We start from the raw sequence: 26,913 nt of genomic DNA, 5'->3' as shown, positions 1-26,913 counted from the left end.
GTGTTTATTTTATTTTTAAGTATGAAAAAATCGTGATCGATATCTGAATTGTTGTTCTTGGGTATACGTTTTCGTTTAAGTAAAATACAAACTCTAATGTATACTTAATAATTTTATTAATTTTTCTTAATAAATTTTAATTGATTTTTTCTTCACTATGTATTTTGTTCTTTTCAAAATTTTACCCAATATTAAAATTATAATAATACATATACTCTTTTTAATGTTTTTACTTTAATACGTAATTATCGCACATTTATATTATTAAACAGGGAAAATAGTAGAATCCACCGTTAAAGCCACATAACAAAAGGATTGTGTAATAGACATATTAGAAGTTAGCAAACGGTGCATCAAAGTGTTCAAATCGTACAAGTGTTAATTGTTCCGGCTTGCATCGCCTGACGTATACACTAGCAGTTAACTTAGCGGTTTAGTGGTGGGGGGATAAACGAAACAACAACAACACGGGAGAGCAAATCGAAGAGAAGAGGAGGCTTCAGTTCTCTTCGTTTCTATTCGATCCGTTATTCTTCATCTGTGTGCGCGTGGTCACGGAGTGGAGTTAACTGACCCACTGCAGCTATAGCATCACCATCAACGGGAGCAAAGCGGCGGGAGATAACTGCAGCAACGCAACGATCACATCTATTTGCGACATTTACCGCTCATGTGTTGGATAGTTTAACCGGTGCAATCTCCCACGGTACAATGAGGAAACCCAATTGTTCGATGTTTACAACCCCGGTAAGTTTACAAATTATGTTTTATCTACTGATAAATTAACTTTAACGCGTGCCTAATAATACACGCTATGTATATTTCATTCAAGTAATTTGCGTGTGTATTATAATTAACATTTTCCTGTTTTTACTAACATTAATTATTTTTTAAATCAACATAAAAGGTAATATACAAATAGATCTACAACAAAAAAATTCGTTCAAAAAATATACATGATAATAAAAAACATTTCTCAATAGTCTTAAAAAAAAGATTGTTCATAATTGGTATCATATATATATATATATATATATATATATATATATATATATATATAAATTTATACATTTAATAATATTATTTCAAACTTATAGCAAAATCATAATTTATTTTTAGAACACGAAAAATTTTAGAAGTTAACTGAAAAAAGAATTTAGTACAAATAATTTCAAATTAAAATAGATCTTTTCTAAATTACGTTTTATTTACAAAAGTAAATATTACAAATATTTATTTATTATTATCTTTTTTTTATAAAACAAAAGGAAAAAGAAAAAATAATATATTTTCTTATGGTGGGATTCTCTAGTTAGGAAATTGAAAAACACTAAATTGTATTTGAAATGTTTTTAATTGACACGAACTAAAGTTTCAAATAAATTTTATTGAAAGATTTGACAACTTAAATTATTTACTACATTTTTAATATTATAAGAAATAGATGAAGTGTTTAATAATTTATCTCAATGAAAATTCCAAAAAAAATTCTTATTTTACTGTTATGGAATGAAAATTTAAATAACATCTACAATTTTACTTTTAGTGTGTTTTTTAGTACTAAAAAAAAGTATTTTTTTTTAAAATGTTTAAAATGTACCCTTCGCACGCCTACATTAAAACTAAAGTGAGAAATTTCTCTGCCTCTATATCGATAAACTATTAACTTAGTATCGACATATTCCAACAACAAATCAAAATTTTAATATGGACTTAACCGGATCAATGCTTGATTTTTAAGTTTATAAAACTCTCATATATTTGAAATTTCAGGTTTCTAAACCTTTCTTAAAAATATATATGGGCATAAGTTACAAATTTATTGTTAAAAGTAAACAATAAATGTTTTTGTAAAAAATATAGCATTGTTAAAAGAGATTATTAAGGCAAGCAAATAATTCATACATTTTTGTACTACATGAAACATTATTTTTAGATTTACATACTCTATAAAATATCAACGATGAATTTTTCCTATTAAGTTAAGATTTAAAAATAAACTAAATCGCAAAACTAACTTCTTAATTGTCTTCCTGGAATAACTTGACCTATCAACCAGCTATAAACATAAGCGAGAAAAGACCATAGATTAGAGATGTCATACGGTATGACTAGTCAAAATGTGTTTTAATTAAATTAACTAACACTTTATTCCTGTAGGAATATCTAACTGGATGATGTTCTCCTCAAAGTGATTCTAATTTTCTGTTATCAAAGAGACTAAATTTTAACTGGTAATTTTCCCCTGTCGCGGCTTCATCTGCAATATTTCTTTAATAGCAAACTTATTTATTTATTTATAAGTAAAAATTATTTAATCAAGAATATTTTTTTAGATTTTCATTAAATACTGATAAAACGGTAAATAAAATTTTTTATTAAAATACGGAAGGATATACAATAAATAACTAATTGTTTCCTAATGCTTAAACAAAGAAAAAAATAAGGCAAATAAGAAAATTGCCCAATAAAGATAAAGAAAGAATGTATTACAATTCCCAATCTAGCATTCCCGTCGCGCCTTTGCCCGTGCTATATGGTTACTTGTGTTTTCTGTCGCGGTCAGGGGATGTTTAGCCGGTCATGGCTCGCTTCGCTCGTCCTTCCAGTCTAGCCAGAGAGCTTTGTTCCTTGTATGCTGTGTTCATTAAACTCATGCTTGTGACACAATGATAATAATAAATACAAATTAAAGCCTCTTCAATTTATAAAAACTATTAGTGTATTACAATTTTTTCAGATCAACATTTTGGTCAGTACAGGACCCGAAATTTTGAGTGATCTAAGAATATGGGTTTGAGAACAGTCGGATTCCATTATAAAAATAGCTGTTATAACTGGTTATCTGTCCTTCGTACAAGTAAAAATGTATTTTGTCCGGTTGTTAGCGGTACCCGACAAACACGACTAGGAGGTGACCGTACTTCCTTTCTCATTAAAAAAAAATTTAATTATTTTTATTTTATGTTTTTTGGTCAAGTAATCCGAAAGAGGTGCAGACAGTCGCATCGCACATGTAGTAACAGTTTCGAAGTCGAGAATTCTAAGGTTCAAATCCCAGTAAAGGGTACTTCTGTTTGTTACTTTTCTACGGATTTGAATACTAGATCGTGGATACCGATGTTTTTTGGTGGTTGGGTTTCGATTAACTACACATCTCAGGAACGGTCGATCTGATACTGTACAAGACTACACTTCATTTACATTCATATAGCCTCATATTCATACATTCTCTTAAGTAATACTTTACGATGGTTCCGGAGGCTAAACAAAAAAAAAAAAACATACAACAACAATGGTTGTGTTAGTTGAACTGCCCATTTTGATCTTAATTTGATGCTTAATTTTGATCTTTTAAGAGGTGCAACACCGTTGCACCTCTTAAAATATCAAAATTAAAAAAAACCCGAAAGTGATTTTTAGGTATTTATCTGAAGAATATATTTGGAAGCTCCAGTTTATTGAATATCTCATTTACTATAATCGAAAATGGAAAAAAATTGCAATTATTTTTACTCTCTCTCTTTCTTTACTCCTTTCGAAGTCGAATTTAGAATAATCTAGACGTTGGTTTTTAGACATTACGAAGATGACATGCGCGCGCATACGAGCGCGCGTAAACACACATACCAAAATCAAGTTGATATCGTCATTTGTTATCGAGAAATTAAAAAAAATCGTAAATGTCATTTCACCTCATTTTAACGCTTTAAATTTGGAATTTAAATTAATTTAAATTTTGTGAAGTTCCCTAATGTTCATTTTGTTAGTATTTTATCAAACACAATTGTATTCATTTAATATATATATATATATATTTATTCAAATCTAGCAATAGCGAAGCATTTCCGGGTTTGCTAGAATGTAATAAAAATATACGTAATTTAATAGGCATACAAGGAAGTTATGCAGTGTCCACATCAGATTTTTTTAATAATAAAAATCAAAATTAATCTATTTTTGGTTTTAAATAAGTTTTCAAACTACAGTTTACAAAATAATATAACATGAACATGTAATTTTTTCGGTTGCTTTTATTTTAAACACAAATTTTGAATTTTCTTTTTAAAGAAGTTGTTGATTCAGAATTATTTTTCTTTAAAGATTAAATGAGGTGATATATATCGCCCCAAATTTCGATATGAAGATATTTCAATTTAAAATAACTAATGAATGAAATAATATAAATATTGATATTTATGATTTATAGATAGTTTATTGTGTTACGATTAATAATTTGCAATGTGTATAAGTTTCTAATTATATTACGTAATGGAGTTAATAATTTGTTCCTCTTTTATTTTCGTTTTATGCTTTTCTGATAGTTAATAAATCCAAAATAACATTAAAAAAATGGGCTACAAAATTAAGGCCAATAGATTAATTATACCTGTAAATAAATTCACCACATTCTTGTGAAAAATGAATGCACCGAACATTTAAGGTAAATTTAAGTCTTTGTGAAGTATGTAATTTTTTACTTGATACAATACGTTTATTGTGCTTCTTAGTAATTTTTATTAATACATTTAAATAATAATTCGGATGGAGTTATGAGAGAATTCGAAAGCTTATTTGTCATTAACTCCAGCGTTTCCCGACTTGTAAACAATTATTTTTGGATTATACGATTTTCACTGTTTGTTTTTATCAATTCGCTTAATTTTCGGAACCTTACATAATGTGTGTATGAATTATATAAGGGTTACTAACGAAATTTTGGTTATGTATGAGTCCAGAATAGTGGATTTGATTAGAAACTTTTATTACAATATTATAAATAGTTATAGTCAGACAACCAACCGGGTTGGTCTAGTGGTGAACTCGTCACCGCAAATCAGCTGATTTCGAAGTTGAGAGTTCTATAATTCAAATCCTAGTAAAGGCAATTATTTTTATACGGATTTGAATACTAGATCGTAGATATTGGTGTTCTTTGGTGGTTGGATTTCAATTAACCTCACATGTCAGGAATGGTCGACCTGAGACTGTACATGACTACACATCATTTACATTTATACATATCATCCTCATTCATTCTCTGAAGTAATACCTTGCGGTGGTTCCGGAGGCTAAACTGAAAAAAAGTTATAGTTAGACAGCTTAAAGGCGCAACAGTCTACAGATCTACTCAGATTCCCCAATTAAAATATATTTAAATTGATTTCTTTCTATTAAATACCTATCAAAATATTTATTAAAGAACACATACATACAAAGGTAATCAAGATCCGTTAACAAATTATAAAAGTTTACAATAGATACGCATTTCGATTATTAGACAATAATTATTAGTAAGGTCGAACAAATATTTTAAATTATCACCTCTCGTGATAATTGTTCGTAAAACATTCTTTCGTGATAATTATTTTAACATTCAAAATTCGCATCTGTTTTAATGATTTTTAAATTTATAAACGGTACTTCATCATTTTATTTTCATAGACGTATATTTTCTTACTGATATGAGGCAGTTAGATGTATCCTTTATTTCACAACAGAAAGCATACTCATTTTTTAATTACAATTGTCCTATTTTTTTGTTATGGCTACGATATATATAAATTATCTAAGATTCAAGAAACAACAAGTAATGTTATGTTCTATATAAACACACACACACACACACACACACACACACACACACACACACACACACACACAAACACACACACACACACACACACACACACACACACATATATATATATATATATACTGAATATGTAGTCTATTTAGATTGTTTTTAAAGGTATCATTTGAAAGATTGATACCACCTTCTTAAGGAATGATTAACATAAATAACTTACAATATGTCAGTGATATACATAATGGGAAACTACTTCACTTCTTAAGCTTGGCATGTGATGTTTGTTATTTTTTTGAATAGTTATGAAATTTTTGGGAGTGATTTATGACATATCAGATTCTTTATAACTATTATAGTTGTCATCTAATAAACAGGAAAATAATTAACGTATCTCATTTTTACCCTTTAAAGTCTTTTATGGACCAGTTAAAAAAAACTTTATTTTGCTTTTGTTAATTTTTTTATTTTTCACGAGTTCGATTTTGTTTTTGTTCTACCTTTACCTTTTTTCTCCTGGTTTTTCTTGGATACTCTGCAGATTCTGTATTTCTTTTTAAACATTTCTATCATAAAATTTCCTCTTCTTTTATATGTGATTATTATTTTATTTCTTTAAAACAATTAGATTTGGTTTTAAGTTTTAGAAACCAGTTTGCTTGTGTTTTTATGTTTTTACTCATTCTTTTTAATGTCCAAAAAAACGTGTAGTATTTTTTTTTGTTTTGAGTCCATAATCTGTTTAAATTTATTGTGTAGCTTTTCATTTGACCTTATATTTTTATTATCTTTGCGTCTTGAACTAAATATCTTCTTTCTTTTTTTATTGATGTTTTTCATTCTCGATTTATTTGCTAACATAATTGTTTCTACAAAATATAAACATTTTCCTAAAATTTTGCGTTACTTAATATCGATTTATTATAAATGTCTCTTGTCAATTAATATGCTAATTTTATTTTACTCGTTCATTCCTTATAATATATATTTATGAAAATATCATTCATTCATTCATAATGAACTGCCATTAGGGTAGGTCCGTGCTGTCATGACTGCTTCTCTACATCTTGATCTATCTTTGTTGGTCTTTGCTTCCGCATATTTTTCCTTTTCCATAATCCCATCCATTATTTGAAATCAATTCCTTTCCTTCCATTCACCAAGCCTTCTATCACACTCAGTTATAAACACCTTCTTTTCATACAATGTCTTAGCCAGTTCCTTTTCCTATATACAATCATATTTAGTATTTTCCTGTTCTCTCCGATTCTCCTTTATACTTCTTCTTCATTTCTTACATGGTCTTTTCATCTGATATTTATCATTCTGTGCCACACCCGCATCACAAAAACTTCAATTCGTTTTCGGTCTGCTTTCTCGTCGTCAATGTTTCAGATCCATAGAGCACCACACCCCCTATAAAACATTTCATTAATCTCTCCCTTAACGCCAAGTTTAACTTCTCACACAACAATCTTCCTTTCTTATTAAATGCCAGCTTACTTCTTGATATTTCACTGTACACGTCAGGTCGTCAGTTATAAACCTCCCTAAATACTGCAATTTCTTCACCTGTTCTAAAATTTCTTATCCTATCTTAATCTAAATTCTTTCCTCTTTTCCTCCTAATACCTTTAATTTTATATTTTTGTTAATTCTCATACCCTGACTTTTGCAAGCATCATTTAAGATATCAAGCATTTTTTCATTTAGTTTACTTGGACTCTACACCGGTATAGCCAAGTAATCAAAAAAAGCTGTACATTCTATTCTTCTTCTCCCGATCTTTATTTATTTTTTCCCATTCAGACAGCATTTAATTATTTCTTTCAGATATATACTAAATAGTTTTAACAGGCAGCATCCCTGCATCACTCCCTACTCTTCCTGTTATATTGTCTCCTATGCTCACTTTTATTCTCTGGTTATAATACAACTCTTTTATTAGGCGCCTCTCTCTCCAGTCAACTCCCTTTTTTCCCAAAATTAGAAGTAATTTATATAACCCAGACAAACCCATATAATATCTAAAAAAACCAAGTCAAACGCCTTTTCTAGGTCAACAAATGCAACATACACTCTCCGCTTCCTTTCCATGCATCTCTCACCTAATACACTTAGCAATCCTATAGCATCCCTTGTTTCTATATGTCTTCTAAACCCAAACTGCTCTTCCTCAATACTATCATCCAATTTATTGTATATCATCTTATTAAAAACCGTTAACAGTACCTTAGCTAATGTGATATTAGGCTAATCGTTCTATGTTCTTTACACTTTGTACTTCTTTTCTTTTCTATTGGTAACATTATTATATCCCGGAAATCGGAAATCCTCCGGCAAATTTACTCTTCAAGTATTCCATTGCATAGATCTAGTGATAACAATTCTCCTAGTGCTTTGAACAGTTCAATTGGTATTTCCTCATATTCCTCGGATTTTCCTTTTAACATTATTTTAACTGCCTCATTTATTTCACTTTTTGATCTTCATGAACTTTGTACTCTTCTTCCACTCCTACATCTACTTCTCTTGATTTTCTAATAACGAATATAAATCCGCAATGTATTCTTCCCATCTCTGTTTTCCACACTTTGCCTCTATCTGATACATTTTCTTCTTCCGTTTATGTTTAAAAATTATTTCTGATGCTTCTTTAAACATTAGCGAATATTTCCCTTCTTATTCCAACTTTTTTATTACTGTACATTCTTCCTCGATCCTGCTAGTAAAACATCATCAAATTTATTTAATTTATAGATATATATTTAAAAAAAAAAATTGATGTGGACAACACACAACGTTTTTTCACGCTTATTAAATTACATTTACACTTTTTTTTTTAAAATGAAAAGTACATAAAATTTTATTTCATTAAAAAATGTTGGTATTATTGAATTATTAATTACCGTAAAACTTTTTCTACCATGAGAGGTTAATAACTATTAATAAATCAATATATTTAAATTAAAAAAAAAGGAGTTTAAGTCTGATTCGAACCGATGTGCCTTCCCCTAAGATCGAAGTATTTCATTAATTAAAATTTTATTTGGCTATAGCTCTGCAACCAATGAAAATAAGTACCACTTATGATATATCGTTGAAAAGCTCTGAATGAGGGCTTATTACTGCAGTTAAGAAAAATTCCAAAATCCAAACATTTTTGGATTTCGCGCTTTTTTGCACACTTTTGGTCCAGTCGATTGCAATCAAAAGGGGAGGTGCACAACTAGATGCTAGAACAGTCCTAAATCCAGAATTTCAACATCCTACGGTTAATCGTTTTGGAGTTATACGAGTTACTTATATACAAACATACGTAGAAACGTCACGCTAATTCTAATCAAAATGGATTCAGGGATGGTCAAAATGGATATTTCCTTTGAAATCTGGAAACCGAAATTTTTCGCGATTACAATATTTTCTTTACTTCGTTCAAGGAAGTAAACATTTTTGGCCCTTCTTTTTTCGTTATAAAAACCTTTTTCTGTTTAGGTATTCTTATTTTTTCCTGCTTGTACGGTCTCATTGGACCACCTTTGTCAATCCGTGTCCGGTCATTGTTCTGAAGAGCACACTGGTTTGCTCTTTCCAGTTTTCCAATACTTTTTCATTCCTTCTGATTTTTCTTTTTTTCCACTTCTGTAAATATCCTTTTCAGTGAATGTCATTAGTCCGTTTTTGGTGAAAATCTTATTTTTTGTTCTTTAGTTTTTTGGTATTTTCTTCTTGTTTTGTAGATCTTTCAGAGTTATTTTCAGTCCTTCTATATCCTCTCTTATTTCTTTAATCCATTCCACTATTTTGCTTCTGATTCCAAAGACTTTTTATAATTATTCCATTATTCTGGTTTCCGGTGTTCTCATGAAATACTCAATGAAAGATTTCCTCTTGTTACGCATAGTACCCATCATGGGTTCTATCTTCTTCTAAACCTTTTCATTTGAAAAATGGAAATGGCATAATGAAAAATAATAAAATAAAATATAATAAATATGATATATATAGTAAGTGGATAAATTTACTTATATTAAAGTACATAAATAAAAATATAAATCATAATTAAACATTAAATAAAATGAAGTATATTTATTCACCATGGTCGTTCTTTTTATGTTTCTTATTTATTCTTATACTTTCTTGCGATTCTTCTCTCCGCTTTTTGTTCCTGTGAGTGACTTTTAAGAGGGTATCACTTCGGCAGGGTTACTCTTATTTAATGATCTTTTTCTTTGGATTTTGGAAAAGTAACTTACATTATTAGGAGATTTGAACATATCGCTTAATAATTATTCTGAGCTTTTATACTCAATGTAGGTATCTCAACGTAGGTAATTATTTGTTTAATTGAGATGAATCTATTATTAACTATTTAAAGGAAAATCGGTTCAGCCGTTTTGACCTACTAAGACGTAAACATATCACTCAAACGTATAACATATTAACTCTGCGCTGCGTAATCGGATACATAAAACGAATATCAGTATTTAAAAATTAATAATTGAAATCCTATATCGCGTAAATACGTAAAACCAGTAGGGTGCAGTTAATTATAAATACAAATATCTCTCTCTCTCTCTCTCTCTCTCTCTCTCTCTATATATATATATATATATATATATATATATATATAATCTTTTTTTAATATTTCCTATCATAGTTTTTTATTTATAGTGCGTACCTAATGTGAAAATTACTAGAGGGAGTAGTACGTTAAAGATTTTAATATCTATTTTAGTTTTGGTTCAAGAGCAATCAACATTATATGAAAGGTAAACCAGTTAATATTAAATAACTTATATATAAATAAAATGCAAACATAAAAACATTAATTATACTTAAATGCTCTTGAAAAGTACCTTAAATAATATTAATATTAATCACAAAACACACTTAACACTTGTTATTTTTTTATGATATAAATAAAATATAAAATTATAATAAAAATAATAAAATAAAATTGTGAAAATAATTATAAATAATTTACATATATTATATTAAAAAATACATTTATTATTTATTTAATACTATATATATTTTTTAAAAACATTAAGAAAAAAGAAAACAAAACGAATATTATAATACAAAAATAACATCTTTAAATGTAAAGTTATCATTTTTGTAACATATGATTATACATATATTTTATAAATTTATTTTTGGAGTTAGATGTACTTTTATTATTACACGAAAAACAAAATTAAAAAAAAAAAAAAAAATTATAGGTGTACGTTCTATAACTGTGAAACAACGAATTAAATCTTAAATTAATATCAATTAATGGTAAATAACAACGAAAAAATCTCACTTTTGTAGATATGTTAAGTCACGATTTATTAAATGAAACATATACATTCTTTTATTAAAGCCTCTTTTGATGTTTGTTGTTGCAATTGGGCAACATTAATAATTGAATTTTTTACTCGTGGCTTAAAAAAAATATCTAATTAAATTAATTTTTTTTAAAGTTATAATTTATATTAATTTTGTAGAATATAATTGAATTTTAGGGTCAATTTATATAATTATTCCATAAATAGATAAAAGTTTCACACATAATACAAAAGGAAAAAATCTCTAATTTTGGGTTAATAGTACTAAAAATTACTTTATTGAGGGTAAAAAAAAATTGACCTATTCTTACGATAAGGGATAAAATATATCCCTTTATTTTTTAATTATTTCTCTACGCTAGAAAGATTAAAAAACTGCTTGAATGTGGGTTATTGATAAATGACGACATTTTTTGTGCTATATCACCTCCTTCACAAATAATTCGAAATTAAGAAATTTCCCACCCACATTAAGAGAAAAAAGTAGAAAATAACGGTTTCAAATTAATACAGTTAAAATATTTACCGGCCCGATTTCATTTATTAATTAACGAATAATCATAAGAATTGTATTATTTTTGTAAATGAGATATATATATATTACATATAAATGAAATCGAGCAGGTAACAGTTTTGTACTAGTTTTTTTTTCTCTTTTTTTCTTTATTGTCTATTACATATATTTAACATGTATCTTTTTTAAAGAAAATTTTAAATTAATAACAGATTTTGATAATAGAAATGTAGCGTCTTACCATTTTTGATGTCAGTATCATTTTGTTAAAAACAGTTTTATTTATATACAGAAACTTTTGTTTTTTGAGGGGAAGAAATGATATCTGCGAGACTTTTACTGTACGGTTTACAGTTCCAATGTAATTTTTTTTTGGATATCACTGCGTTTTGTTAGATATTCTTTTTTTTATGAATTACTGATTGTTATCTTATTGATTTATTATTAAAATTTATTGCCTTTCTAGAACAAAAAAAAATTGAATTTCACGACCAATTTTTTTTGTTGATAGTCATATTATAATTCATTTCATACCGTATTTTTCCTTTTCTAATAAAACTATGCTAGTTTTATAAACTATGCTATTATAGTTTTATTAAAACTATGCTAGTTTTATTAGATATGACCTTTACGAAACGAAGATCCGTGATGTAATATTGCACTTATTTATTACTTTGTAAGTGTAACCCTCGATTTTTATCGTGTACCACTCTAATTTATTTCTGTTTTATTTATTCCTTTTTTAATAAAACTAGTATAATGTCTTGTAAAATAATACTTTTATTGTTTTTTAAAGAAGTGATGGGAATTAAAAAAATTGTTTCATCTTCAGTACTTCCCATTTACATAACACCATTTACTATTAAAACAAGCTGTAGTATATTTTCTTTTAAATTGCATTATTTCAAGTACATTATCAAGTTATTGTACGCTACCTAGTACTATCAAGTACTATGTAGCGGCGCGATTACTTTACTGCTATCTAGCGGAGCGATTCGTAAAGTCACAGTAAAAAATGAATAAAATAACATATTCTAGTCCCGTGGTTCATCAAATGAGAAAATAAACGTTGTCTAACAAAATTCGAGGTATTTTTTAAAAATATTCTTTATTACAAATCTAATTGAAGTGAAATATAATGTTTTCACGCTTATTTTATTTTATTCTCCCATTTTATTTCAATGTTAGGTAAGGTCATATTTGTAAGGTCACTGTTAAATCATGTAAATCAACGTAGTTTTCGTTGTCTTCATCGCCTCTTACCGACGAAGTTCGAACGAACTCCGTGATAAAAATACTAATTCCTAATTTTAGGGGTGTTTTATTTTACCTTTGGTCGTTAGGGGTTGAAAACTCTTATTGTTATGTTGAGAAAAAAAATATAAGCCGATAGGTTTAAAAATTTATAAAGCAACAATTTTTAGGTGGAGTGTGGTTTTTCAATTTAAGTTTTTTATGAACTACTATAAATCATTTTTTATTAAGTTTTATTTGAAATTTAGTGACCTAATGTTTCCACTCCTTCTTATCAATTTCTTTAAATTCTAGAATAAGTCTCCTGAATTCGCAGGTTACCTAAAAAAAAAAAATGTATGATTCTTGATAATCATTCCTGAGATATAAACAAATTACATCATACGAACACATTTATTTATCTTTTCATATACTTTTTTTAACATAAATTTTAGCATTTTTGTAACTAAGTTTTAAAAATAGCAAAAAAAAAATAAATGTTGTGCGAGATAACATTTTTTTACCGTTAATTATTTAAAATTATTACAAATGAATGATATAATTCAGAAATAATTAATTACTCTTAAGATATAAAATTGTATATTTTTTTAATGTATCTATAAATTTCATCGGATTTTTTTTGGATTGATTAAACCGACTCATGAGTATTTTGGATGATTTTCATAGATAATTGATATCATTTATAAAACATAATACATTATTTTTTCTATTTCCATAACCTTAATACAGCCAAGATTCTAAAAATTAAAAGTTGTAAATCGCCAATTTTTGTTTTGTTTGGTGTATTGCTTTATTTGCAAACAGTTTCCTGAACAACGAAATTATAAATAAATTGTACTGAGTTATAATGACGAGAAAAGGAGGCATCCAGTGATAGAGTCCAAGAGAATAAAAAGGCCTAAACAAAGTATGGTAAAATAAAGAAATATGACGAATAAAAATATAACTACGCGTAACAAAGTATACACAATTCGACAATAAACTGTTAAGAATAAAAATGTTAAATGGTAACATAATTTAACAAAGGTGTAGAGAACAACAAAATTAAACAGTTAACAAAATAAAACAAGCGATTGAGTATAAAAAACGCGGCTAAAGCCGCATCCTGGGTAAGTCCTACAACTGTGCGATGTTTCTGATGCACGGTTACACACACACGCGAGCGCGCACGCAGAGAGAGAGAGAGAGAGAGAAGCGCGAGCACGCGCGCACACTTAATTAAAAATATTTATTATTTTCTTTAAATACAGCATTTTTCCTTTATTTAATTCAATGATTCTAACAAATGCGCGCGCGCATGCCTATTTAATTTGCGTGGGTGTGGTGTTACTAGCGGCGACGGTTGGTACTAATGTAATTTCACAACTAACATAGAAAAGATTTTGCTTGTACGGTCGGCAGACTGGTGTAGCCGCGACGGTTAACGCACCAGACACAAGGTCAACCGAGCGATCGAGTCAGTTTTTGTACACTTTAAAGAGTAAAGAAGTAAAATATCTGTAAAGTGTAAACTAAAGTAAGTGTGATAACATTTCAAATTATTCATTTACTTAATTATACCGTTAACTTGTGTCGTCACAGCATAGCAGGCGACTGCAACGGCATTTTTTTGGGATGGGGATGCGATTTTGCAAAAAACGTTTTTGCAAATATTGCTATTTTTTAATTGCTAACAAATGTGTCTAAGAAAAATTTGACCTAAATCAGTTAAAATCTCGAGATGCTGAAGATGAGCTTGGTCTACATCATTACCCCTTGACCTTTTAAGTTGAAAATTTAATGTCATCAATGCCCCATATATTGACGTAATCTGACCAAAAATTGGTCAAGATCGGGCCAGTGGTTCTAGAGATATAAGGTAATTTAGAGTCCAACATCGAACACACACACACACACACGCACACACACATATGTACATACGAATATTAACATCCGGAAAATTTTCTTCTGGCTTTTTGGGTAACTTAGATGTCAAAAAGTCAAAAAAGAAAGTATTGTAATCGATCCAATTTGGGTCTATGTAGTTTTCACCGGATCTTGACATTTTGACACCTAACAAACCCCAAAAAATCAAAATAACCGGATGGAAATTTTTCGGATGTTCGTATGTACGTGTGTGTGTGTGTGTGTGTTCGATGTCGTACTCTAAATCACCTTATATCTCCAAAAACTCTGGACCGATTTTGACCAAACTTGATCAGATTACTTCTGTATATGGGGCATTAATGTCATTAAATTTTCAACTTAAAAGGTCAAGGCAGTGAGGCTGAAGAGCAAGGTCACTCTCAGTATCTCGAGATTTCGCATTAAAGTCTTATTTCTCTAAGGCAGATTGTCAACAATTAAAATGTAATAATATTTTATTAAGAAATTTAAATCGCAACCCCTCCAAAATGCTTTAAACTAGTGGCTAAGTGGGTGTACTGTGTTAATAATACCTCCTGTCACCACAAGTAGCGCTAGTGTATTACTGATCTACAGATGTTGTAGAAATAAAATTATAATATATTTTAAATTAAGTTGTGTGTGTAAGCTTTGCATCAGAAAATAAGCTGCGTGACGGAAAAGTCCTACAACTGTGTTGTCAGTTTTTTTTGTAATGAAGATATAATATAAAAATCTAGTAGTACAGTCCGAGACAAAAGTCATGGATCATTTTTATTGCAGCTAAGAAGATCATATTCTTTTTAATGAAAAGAACTTCATTAAATTTAACAAGATACATTAATTTGTGATAAATTTATAGAATAGTCTTATCTGAATCCTATGTCATGGTCGTCTCTTCAGTCACCTAACCTCTTGACTTATTTCCCATCGGTTTCTGTAAATAATAGAATTTACCACCACATTTTTTTTTTCTAAAAAAATGTTGAAATTATTTTTTGTAAATCATTAGGATCATCCGTCAACCTTTTTTTGGGATCCGAATTCCCGAATTCTATCAGTCCACGTAATCCTGTACAGGATCAGAGCATGATATAAGTTGTCAGGTCGGTAAGTTTTCAAGAACGTTGAAAGATCAGTTTTGTCTGATCTATACTGGAAACTGGTTGTTAAGACATTCTGTTACGGGAAAACTGTATTATTCTGTAATCCCATTCCGTAATATGGTATTAAAAAAAAATCAGCTATCGAATTCTGGGATCATCCGTTATAATAAAATACATTTTAAAATATATGATCAAATGATAATCCAATGTTTAGATAAACCCCAAATCATTATTTGAATAAACGTTTGATGAAGTTATTCAGTAATTAGAATTATTATTGGTTCAGAATTAAAAAATTCGTGAGTGGGAAGCTAAATAATATACATTACAAGCATCTGCCATTATTATATACGATATGTTGATATGCTAGTGAAAGCAGTTTATATGGTATCATATACCTAAAACCGCAGATTCAAGTTATCATTTGATTTGTTTATAGATTGTGAAAAAAGAATTAAAGAACCTTGAAAAACATTAGGTTTGATTTCTAGTTCCAAAAAAAAAAATTCCTTACTACAGCATTTTTTGGTTATTCTCTGCATATATAAATATTATTAAAGTAGAATTAATTTTTTCGTATTGTATAATTATTAATTTCTTTAACTGTTTAAGAGGATTTTTTTACGTCGGAGAAGTGGAAAGCTCTTCCAACCATCGTCCGCCCACATAGACTATAGTGTCGGGCTCTCGCCGTATAAAACCCCTCCCCCTCCGAAATGGGCGAAGACCATTGCGGAGGGGGACTCCAACTTACTAAGATACATTACAAAGTCTCCGATGGGACTTGCAGGATCGACTGCCAGAATACAGCCACGGGCTACAAGGGAAAACGCACATCCACATCAATACGAACGCGGGTGCTCCCTATTTTATTTGGCTGTCCCCCTATCCTACCGCTCAACCAAATTTCTACCGATAATCCCCCTCACTATCTCACAAAAAGCGTTCCACTTTTCGACGGAGTCGAGCGTGACACTAGCAATGTTATTCGCGTCAAGAGGTTAATTAATCATCGCCACACACCGCACCCTTAAATCCGTCCATCTATCGCACACAAATATTACGTGCTGAACATCATCAAGAGTGTCATAATACGGACAAAAATTGTCTTGGCTGCACCCAGGTGTAAAGAAGTACGACCTGAAGCAGCCATGATCCGAGAGGAACTGGGTTAAGAAAAAATCTACTTCCCTAAAAGCCCTACCGACCCACGGCACGACACTTAGTTTAAATGTCCACCTACTCTTCGCTGTTATCTCCCACCTGGTCTGCAATTGATTAAGAAGAATGTCATAGGACACGGTTCTATACTTCCTACGATAACAGTCATCACTGAATATGGTCAACAGAATGGAATTTGGTAAATATGAAGCTTTTGATTAAAATTTAAAACATCAAGGATAGATTAAAAGAATTTCCGAAAGGATCGAAATAATGATTCTTTAGTATTGGGTATTATAAATTTGTTTAATTAAAAGAAAAAAAAAGATCTTATAATGTCAATTTAGGGGTTGATTTCTGGCTACCCTAAATAATTGATTCAACTTTGAATAAAAAAAAAAAAAAAAAAAGGGTTTAACATTTTTGAGTACTCCTTATTTGATTAAAATGAAAATTTAATATGTAAAGCATTTGTAAAAAAGACAGTAAAAGGATTTTAAAAAATTTGAGTTAAATTTAATTAAATTAAATTTTTCTTTTTTTAATACTTTTATTTATAGTTGCATCAACAATTAAAATCATTAGCGACTTATCATTTAATTTAACTGTTCTGGTAAATTTATTATCTTAAATAAACTCAGGTCGACTACTCCTGAAAAGTGCGGTTAATTGAAACCCAACCATCACAGAACACCGGTATCCACGACCTAGTATTCAAATCCGAATAAAAGTAACTACTGTGTAAATTAAATTTCCACTTACCAACAATTTAAAAAGTGTAAATCCTGGTACTTTCGGAGCTGTTATTCCATCTTCAGGGATGTCAATCAAAATTCAAATCAATAATCGCTTTTAAATTAAACTGTTATGTTTATAATAGTCAGTCGTCAAGAATAGAATTAATTCGTTTGTCAATAATACAGTAACGTCATGTTTGTAAGATGTTTGCTACTATTATTCGTAAATTAAATCTAAAAAGTTTAGGATTTGAACCTAACCCTTTTTAAAAGGTTTGAACCTAAACTTTTATTAGGATTTGAACCTGAGAATTTTGACTTCGAAACCAACAGATTTATGACAAAAGTTTACCACTAGACCAATCCAGTGGGTTATATAAATTTTGTTTAAAGTTAAGCTTATTTTATATTAAAAATTCTTTAAATTTAAATTTATTAATTATTTTATTTTATTATATTTAAAATACGGAGCCCCAAAACTGGTTAAAATTATCACAGTAAACATTGGTTGAGAAAAATGTTATTAATATCATAATTAATTTTTTGGGGATAAACGTTCTCCGATTAAAAAATAACACAGAAATTTTTTATGTTTTCAAATTTAATAAAAATATTTTTAAATATTAGTTTGTTTCTTGTATTAGATGTTTTAAGGAATTGCATTTAATAATGATTTAACTAAACATTTTAATGACAAAAAATCTTAAAGAAAAAAAAATTATTGCTTTTATTTGAATAAAAAAAAAATGTTATTAACAAATTTTTCGTAACAGGAAAGGTATATCAAACGAAGAAATGGAGAACAATAGAAACGATAAAACCTTGTACTTTAAATGTATATATCATGCAACCAGTCGCGACATTCACCTTGTTAGTTAAGAAAACAGGGAAATGCAATTTAAAAAAAAATGTGGACATTGTCATGTGACTTCCCGTACAGGAAGGACATGTCCATACTTAACGATAAATTACATAATTACACTGATTCATTTTTTAATTCTATATTATGTTGCTGTTGTAGGATACAAATAATAGTAACACATAAATAATACTGATTGTAGAAATAAATGTATAATTATTTTTTATCATGTTCGAATAATTTCTTAAAAAATTGTAGATTCCAAATTTTAAAATTTTGAATCAATAGTACGATGGTCACATTATAATGGGATAGGGAAAAAATATCTTCGTATTTTGATGCAATAATTAACGAGAGTTTTTTTAATATTTCAAATGATTTTATTAAACTAAATCTATACTGTTTTATGAGCAACCACCCTTTGCTATTTCTGAGATAAAATCGCAATCCCATCACTGCAGAAATTCAGTTTTCTGAACGAAAAACTGTGACAAGTTATTTTCTCAGGCCTCCTCTGATACCAACTTTATACTTTTAAGAGAGTTCAGTAAAAACCGAAACAATTGTTAGACTGACGGTGCAAGGTCAGGACTGTACGGTGGATGGGAAAATCTTCCCGAGTAAGCTCAAATATTCTACTCGGCACCAAAGATATATCGGGTTTAACGAAAACAATAAGTTTCTTAAAAAATCAATTCTGGTAGTTTTATCTCGATTTTTTCCTCTAAAGAAGAGAAATTAGCGTTGCCTAGATTAAATTAAATCGACTGTTTATCATTAAACTCTTGCGGACCAGCACTTCCCTTGGAAGGTAGCACTTTCTGGTTCTGCTCCTTTTCCAGGATCTCCTGTAGACTCTACATCCTCTATAATTAGTTGGATGATCTGAGTGACAATATGTTCAAACAGTAGAAGTATTTCGATCCTCTTGGACAGTTCGCAGTCTTGTACCCCTCTGCAAACTTGGCACACCGGAAGAGTCGCATGCAGTTAGTTATTCATCATATGTCCATATTGTAAACATATGCATTGGACAAGAGCTGGAGTTCTACTTATCTCAAATGTGACCCTACAGTTTGCGATCTCTTATTTTGAATATATCCTTGTTGTTCTCATTAGTCTCAAGGCGTTATTAATTAAGGCATTATTGTTAGGCATTATGAAGAATGTAGATAACGGTTCTTTTGTCACACGATGACGGGCTTTTATAATACTTCGTATCTTTATGTCCTTCTTCTTCAATTTCACACTCTTGATGTCGGTCGAGATTGACTAATGTAGGTTCTTCAGAACCACCCGAAAGGCAGACTAGTCCTTTTTCGTGAATGTATGTCCGTTCACCGACCGTCCGTTCACCATATGTTGTGTTCACCGATCAATTCTATTATATTTGTATATGTTTATGCTTTTCAACATCACACGTGACTGTTTACCGTTGACAATTTTAATATAGTAGTCGCTTTTAGATACACTCTATTAGTTCATAGAGACGCAACACATCCGTAATCCCATAGAGGCCAATTAAAGGTAGTTTGACGGCCTCTTTTCCGTATATTTCAGTATTGCTTTCCTCCAGCGGAAAGTCCTCATATCTGTTCGACAAATTTAAGTAGTTTATGACGTCACTGGTAGCCAGCGTCTTCCTCGGCTTGGGAAATACCGGAACAGTTTGCCATGACGCAGACGCTGATTAAGAATCAAAATCCTCAGTGGTATTTTCACTGTCCGAACCATTAAGGTGGCTCACAAGATCGTCTCGAATGAGCTGTCGCCGCGATAATTTTCTAAGATCTCGACTGAAGATGACAAAGACCCACATTTTCTGGAGTTAGATCCACCAGTCGTAATATCGATTGTTCAAATCGATCAGTTTAAAGCTGATACATGTTTAGGTTACAGCAGGTTATGGCTGTAACTTACAAACTAAATAAAGAAATTCTAATATCTAACCAAAATTAATTTTAATAATATAATACCATACATAACACAATTGTCTACGAATAAATTTTTGGCATATTTTCTACTGTTAACCGTAAGATTAGAATCAAACAATTCTTTGACCGGGCAATAGCACACCCTAATTTTCCTGTTTAGCCTCCGGAACCACCGTAAAGTATTACTTCAGAGAATGAATGAGGATAATATATATGAATGTAAATGAAGTGTAGTCTTGTACAATCACAGGTCGAACATTCCTGAAATGAGTGGTTAATTGAAATCCAACCACCAAAGAACACCAGTATCAACGATCTAGTACTGACCGAACGGTAGCACCTCATAGTGAACGTTTCCTTTTCAATCTCAACACACATATACATAGCATCATTTTCCTTGGCTTCAATTCTGTTTTTGCCATCGTTTGCGGAGCTTCACCTAGCTTTGACCACGATCTTTTTTCAGTCATTATTGTCGTACGTGATCCATTTTTCATTCCTCGCTATGAATTATTACAAAAAATGGTTCGATTTCGTTCCGTTATAGTAACTAGTCACAAATGGAAATTGATTCATTAAATTTTTAACTGTTGTTAAATCATATGAAATATAAACAACAAGTCTTTTATCCAGCTTTCTTCAAACGGTTTAAAACTGTTTGGTCATGTTTAGTTTGCTACTGATACCTCGATCGCTAATATGCTGGTCTTAATTTAATCTTTTTACATGATTTCTACGACAGTTTTAATCATCGGTCGATCAGAGCGAAAGATCAAAATTACCAGATTGAAAACTCTTAAATCGGCTTTTTATCACTCATTATTACCGCGTAATATCCATAAACATCATTCATTTTTTAGCAACCCAGTCATATTATTTCCTTTTTTAAAATAAAATTAAAAAAATGTATCAAATTTCCTATGTATTTTTACTCATTTTCAAGACGTAATAAGTTTTAAATAAATAAAACTAACGTAATCATAACTTTTCTAAAATTACTCAGCGATATATCACCTTTCAAAACCAAAGTGTTGTAATATCACTAATTAATTACTTTTATTAATACTAGTAGTTAAACGATCACCTAAAGCCATCTAATCGGGAAAATATGAAAAAAATTTTCTTCAGCTTCAATATAATCATTGTGATAAATAATTTATAACATGTCATTAGAAAATGATAATGACTAAACAGTCCAGTTTATTAAGATGTAACTTGCCCTGCAATAATTTCTATTATTTAGATTATTTCACGAAGACGTTTACTTTTTAATTGGTTGTAGAAATCTTATTTACTAACTGATTTCACTAAAATTTCATATAACAGCAAACAAGTCACAACTATATATCAACATATAATATTAATTAGCCTTTTTAATAGAATTCAACGAGCGTAGGAAGTTTTTAACTAGAATTGTTTTTTTTTATGAAAGCTTAAGCCTCATGAAATTATTAAATTGATCTGACATGGACTACTGTTTTTATTTCTTATAGGAAGTCCTTCTACTAGACTCATTACACAGTTTTTCACATAATATTTGTGGAAGATCATTTGAGAAAAAGAAATCTCATTGTTTACATAGGCAATTTGAAGAAATTTTCTTTCTTAATTTTTAGTACTGAATTATTATAGAATATACAGTGTGATATAATATTAATAGTCTAAGAATTTTCATGCAAAAATTCAAGAAAATAAACCGAAAAACTAAGAGTAAAGCTATATATTACATATATTAATATTCTTTCTTTCTTTTTTTCTGTTTAGCTTCCGGGAGTTACCGTTCAGATATTACTTCAGAGGATGAATAAGGATAATATGTAATATTGTAAATGAAGTGTAGTCTTATAAAGTCTCAGTTCTACCATTCTTGAGATGTGTCTTAAGCGTCTCGGCCTTTCATCCGTAGGTCCCGGGTTTGAATTCCAGTCAGACATGGCGTTTTCACACGCTACAAAAACTTTTCATTTCATCCTTTGAAGCAATACCTAACGGTGGTCCCCGAGGTATTGGAATCCCGATCAGGCTTGTCTTTTTTCCACAGGCAAAGAAAAAAAAATCATTTATCATCAGTAAAATAAAAGTAGTAGAATAATTGTAATTGAGTGTACACCTGTAGTTACCACGGAGATTAAAAGAATTAGAAAACCAACTTTTTATTTACCTTAACTTGTACTTTCCAATCAGTTAAACAAGTGAACAATAAGCAACCCTCCTGTGGTCCAATTAAATGAGGATGACATGCATGATATGTAAGGAGGTGTTCTCTTGTACAGACTCAGGTCGACCATTCTTAAGTTGTGAGGGTAATTAAACCCCAACAACCAAAATACACCGGTATCCTCTGTCTAGTATTCAAATCCGTATACAAGTAACTCACTCTTACTACTCATAGTAATTAAATCTAAGAACCTTTGATTTCGAAAATCAGCTGTTAGACAAATGTTAGACGAGTTGATCACCGGACCAGCTTGGTGGGCAAAAACACCTTAAAAAATAAACCGACTTAAAAAAACTACTAACTTAAGAGTTAGTAAGTTCTTTATAATTTTTTTTTAACTTAACAAGGATTTTTAAATTCGAGATTTAAAGTAATTGAAAAAGTAATATTTTTTATCATTTTAGGGGCGTGAAGTTGAACTTGTTTTTTTAAAAACTTTTTTAAGATTTTTATTCTTATCAATAAACTACGTTTAAAAATAAAACTCCAGTTTTTATTTGTTAAGAAAATTTATTTTGTTACAAAAGTATTATCATTATTGACACAATAAGCTCAATTGACTGAAATTTATATTCAGAAATCTATTGCAACAATATTGTCAAAGAAAATAAAACAGAATACGATTACTATTATTAAAAGAACTTAGGTTCACCAACGGCCACACAAGGATGAATACTTTATTAATGACAAATCTATATTCAAAAAAATTTCTCAGAATTAAAATTTATTTTTCGATGTTTTTCGTCAGTTTATAAATTACTAAGATACAGATATTCTTTCAAAAAGCCATTTAAAATATATACGTTAATTAAATCATGTAGTATTTGTGACCGGTCCTGTTGTAGAATATGCTGTTTAATTTAAAACATAAGTTATTTATTTATTACTCTTTGTGTAATGTTTTTATTATTAATAAATATGGAACTGCTGTTCAAAAAATATCTTGACCTAAGGATTCAAATAAATATAATTTCATCAGTTTTTAATTTTTGTTCTTTCAAGATTGGCACAAATAATGATTAAACTCTATGATCGTGGATACCGATGTTCTTTGGTGATTGGGTTTTTCAGTTAACTACACATTTCAGGCATGGTCATCCTGAGACTGTACAAGACCACATCTTTTACATTCATATATATCATCCTCATCCACCCTCTGTAGTAATATCTTACGGTGGTTCCGGAGGCTAAACAGAAAAAGAGAGGGATTCTTGGGTCATGAAACTTCGAGAAAAGCTAAACCCATATTTTTTGACTGATTATCACTTTGCTTTTTACATCACAGTTCTAGATCTATAATGCCGAGAAAGTAAAATATATATATATAAAATTGTCAACATTCTTCTATAACACCTTACTTCAAAATAATCTTTGTATTTCTGGTTTTCTTATTGATAATTTTTTTATACCGTTATAAAAAAATACACAAATATCATTTTAATATAGACTCAAACGGTACAGGAAATCTAGACCTCCTTTCCTTCAAGCTTTAACGCTGGTATTTCTAACCTCGACATACTATAAGTTGGCGCCCCGCAGGCGAATTTACACCTACAACTTTCCATCCTTAAAATAATAGATTTAACATTTTAACGTATGAATCTTTAATTCGTTAATCTACTTTTCATTTTTACTTCCTCGTATGAAGTAAAGAAAGTATTGTGATCACGAAAAATTTCGGTTTTCAGATTTCAACGGAAATATCCATTTTGACTAGATTCGGCGTGACGTCTGTTACGTACGTATGTGTATGTATGTATGTACGTACGTACGTGATAACTGAAAAACCATTAGCCGTAGGATGTTAAAATTTTGGATGTAGGACTATTGTAACATCCCATTTGATTGCAATCGACTGGAGTAAAAGTTTCCAGGAAAGAAAAAATCCAAAACATTTTGATTTTGGACTTTTTCTTAACTGCAGTAATAAGCCATCATTGAAAGCGTTTCAAGGATATATCGTAATTATTTTCATTGGTTCCAGAGTTATAGCCAAATAAAATATTAATTAATGAATTATTTGGTTCTTACAATGGAAGGGACATCGGTTCAAATCAGACTTCATCTCTTTTTTTTAACTTTTTAAAAAAAAATTAAATATATTGATTTATTAATAATAATTAACCTCTGATTGTAAAAAAAACTATTACGATAAATAATAATTCGATAACATACGAAAAAGTTATTAATGAAATAAAATTTTATGTACTTTTCATTTAAAAAAAAATGTGTATATGTAACTTAATAAGCGTACAAGGAAGTTATGTTGTGTCCTAGGAAGTTATGTTGTTTAAAAGCATGTTTAATTTTTTTTCTTTTTATTTCGTAATAAAAAGTTTGCACTAAGTTAAAAAAAAATTTCTAGATCTGATTTTAAAAAAAGCTGAAAACAAAGTTGTAATACTTTCCTGGCATTGGTTATTTATTCTTATATAATAGAAAAATAAATAAAACTTAATATAATTGATAAAGCTTTTTATCGATTTTTTGAGAAGGGGGAGATTTTTGGGCAAATTTAAAGGAAAAATTGATAAGCACGAATGTATTGAGTTTAATATAAAGTGAAGTTGTGTTAGCAAGATTTTCACCCGACAAGACTATCTACACAACCTACTGGAGATATTGACTCAAACTTTTATCAACAGATTGGACCATATACACGAGTCTGTTTAAAATTTAATGAAAATCGTTTTATCTAGTCAAAAGTTATTAAGCTTCAAACATACTAGTATACGTACGTAAGAAAATTATTCCCACTTTTTTTTCATCTAGAAATGCAAAAAAACTCGTACTTTTTTAATGATTACCATATTTTCCTTTTTGCAGCATAGCTCTAGACTTATTTTTCGAAAAATTTATGTATGATATTAGTTTTTGTTTTAGCCTACATATTTCTTCTCTACAAGGAAGAAAGAAAATAGTAATTGAATAACAAATAAACAATTAGGTTTATATATTATTACGATTGTAAGAGCTTAGCAACATCTTAATATTTATAAAAATGATAAATAAAATAAATTTTACAAAGCGGAATATTTTTTTAGAATTTTTAAAAAAACATGATGTTTTTAAAGATGACGATATAAAAAAAAACTACTGAAAATTTTCTGAAACTAATTTTTATCTGAATACAGTCGTTTTTACACTACTGCCGAAAAAGGAGTGTAATATATTAAGGGTGTATGTATGCATGTTTGTTTCATCGTAGCAGCTCAACGGGTGAACCGATTTAGAGATATAACCCCGCGTTGGAATCCTTACTTTACCAGGATTGTCATAGGCTATTTATAGAGATTTTTCGATTGAAGAACAAAATTAAATGAATTAAATTAATGAACTGAGAACTATGAGCCTTTGTCACTGTGTCAGCTGGGTTTGAACTGAATGATTCGAATCAATCAAATGATTACAAAAATATTAGAATTAAATTTACGTTAAATTTGAAAAATCTATATTTAATAATAATGGGCTTTTCCGTGGGGACTACGTGTGAGGCTAGAGTAGTGAGGTGATGCAAGCACCTCATGCTAGGCTAGACCAATCACATTACTATCAACTGGTAACAAACAAACTGAGCGCTGTTTTGGAAGGTGCAATGAGGTCTCTTATAATATCTCTGCAATTAATCGTCCGATTCTCAAAATTCAAACCTGGTATTAGTTAGTAGGTTGAAGATTAACTTTGGCTTGCATCAGGTATACACTCGATCTAACAGATCACGATTATTACACAACTGCCCAAAAAGGAGTGTAATTTATTTAGGATGTATGTAAATTTGTTTCACCTTAGCAGCTCAACGGTTGAACCGATTTAGATGTAGACCCCCCGTAGTAATCCATACGTTACCGGGAGTGTCATAAGCTATATAAATATGCATATTTATGTTTAAATAAATTTAAAAAAATTGAATAAAAGAATTATACTATATACAAAATTGTCCCCCACACGTTCTTTAATTACCCTATATTAGTAATTATTCTATATTAAACGGCAATGTTTTTTTGGCAGTCGTTTTTTTTTAATCTTTTAATATTTATCTTTTTTATTATTTTCTAATATTTATCTTTATCTCTACACATACTGCTATATATACGTATAAAAATTTTATTTTTATAATCAATAGGGAAGGATAAAATTGTAAACCTTAAAGAAAAACCTCAAAAAAATTGTAGCCTCCTTTTTTGAATTTTAAATTTTCATTTATTTTTACAACAATGAAAAGATATTCTAAATAAAAGAAATAATATACAATATTTTATTTTTAATATTTATATTATTAAAAATGTACCTTCTATTTTTAAAATAAAACAGAATGTTATTCTGTAT

General features: G+C 29.5%; 1 protein-coding gene across 1 annotated transcript in view; it reads left to right on the top strand.

Moving 5' to 3' along the window:
• Window positions 1–493: 493 nt before the first annotated feature.
• LOC142317258 (uncharacterized) overlaps window positions 494–26,913 on the top strand; it is a 422,958-nt gene continuing 396,538 nt past the window's right edge. Inside the window, exon 1 of the mRNA XM_075353666.1 lies at window positions 494–747. Within this exon, the coding sequence (XP_075209781.1) occupies window positions 712–747 (36 nt within the window). The 5' untranslated portion in view covers window positions 494–711. The remainder of the gene's footprint in view (window positions 748–26,913) is intronic.

Source organism: Lycorma delicatula, chromosome 1 (assembly GCF_047948215.1).
Source record: "Lycorma delicatula isolate Av1 chromosome 1, ASM4794821v1, whole genome shotgun sequence".
Taxonomy (NCBI): domain Eukaryota; kingdom Metazoa; phylum Arthropoda; class Insecta; order Hemiptera; family Fulgoridae; genus Lycorma; species Lycorma delicatula.
Note: the sequence above shows the minus strand (reverse complement) of the source record. Positions and strands in the feature narration are given on the sequence as shown.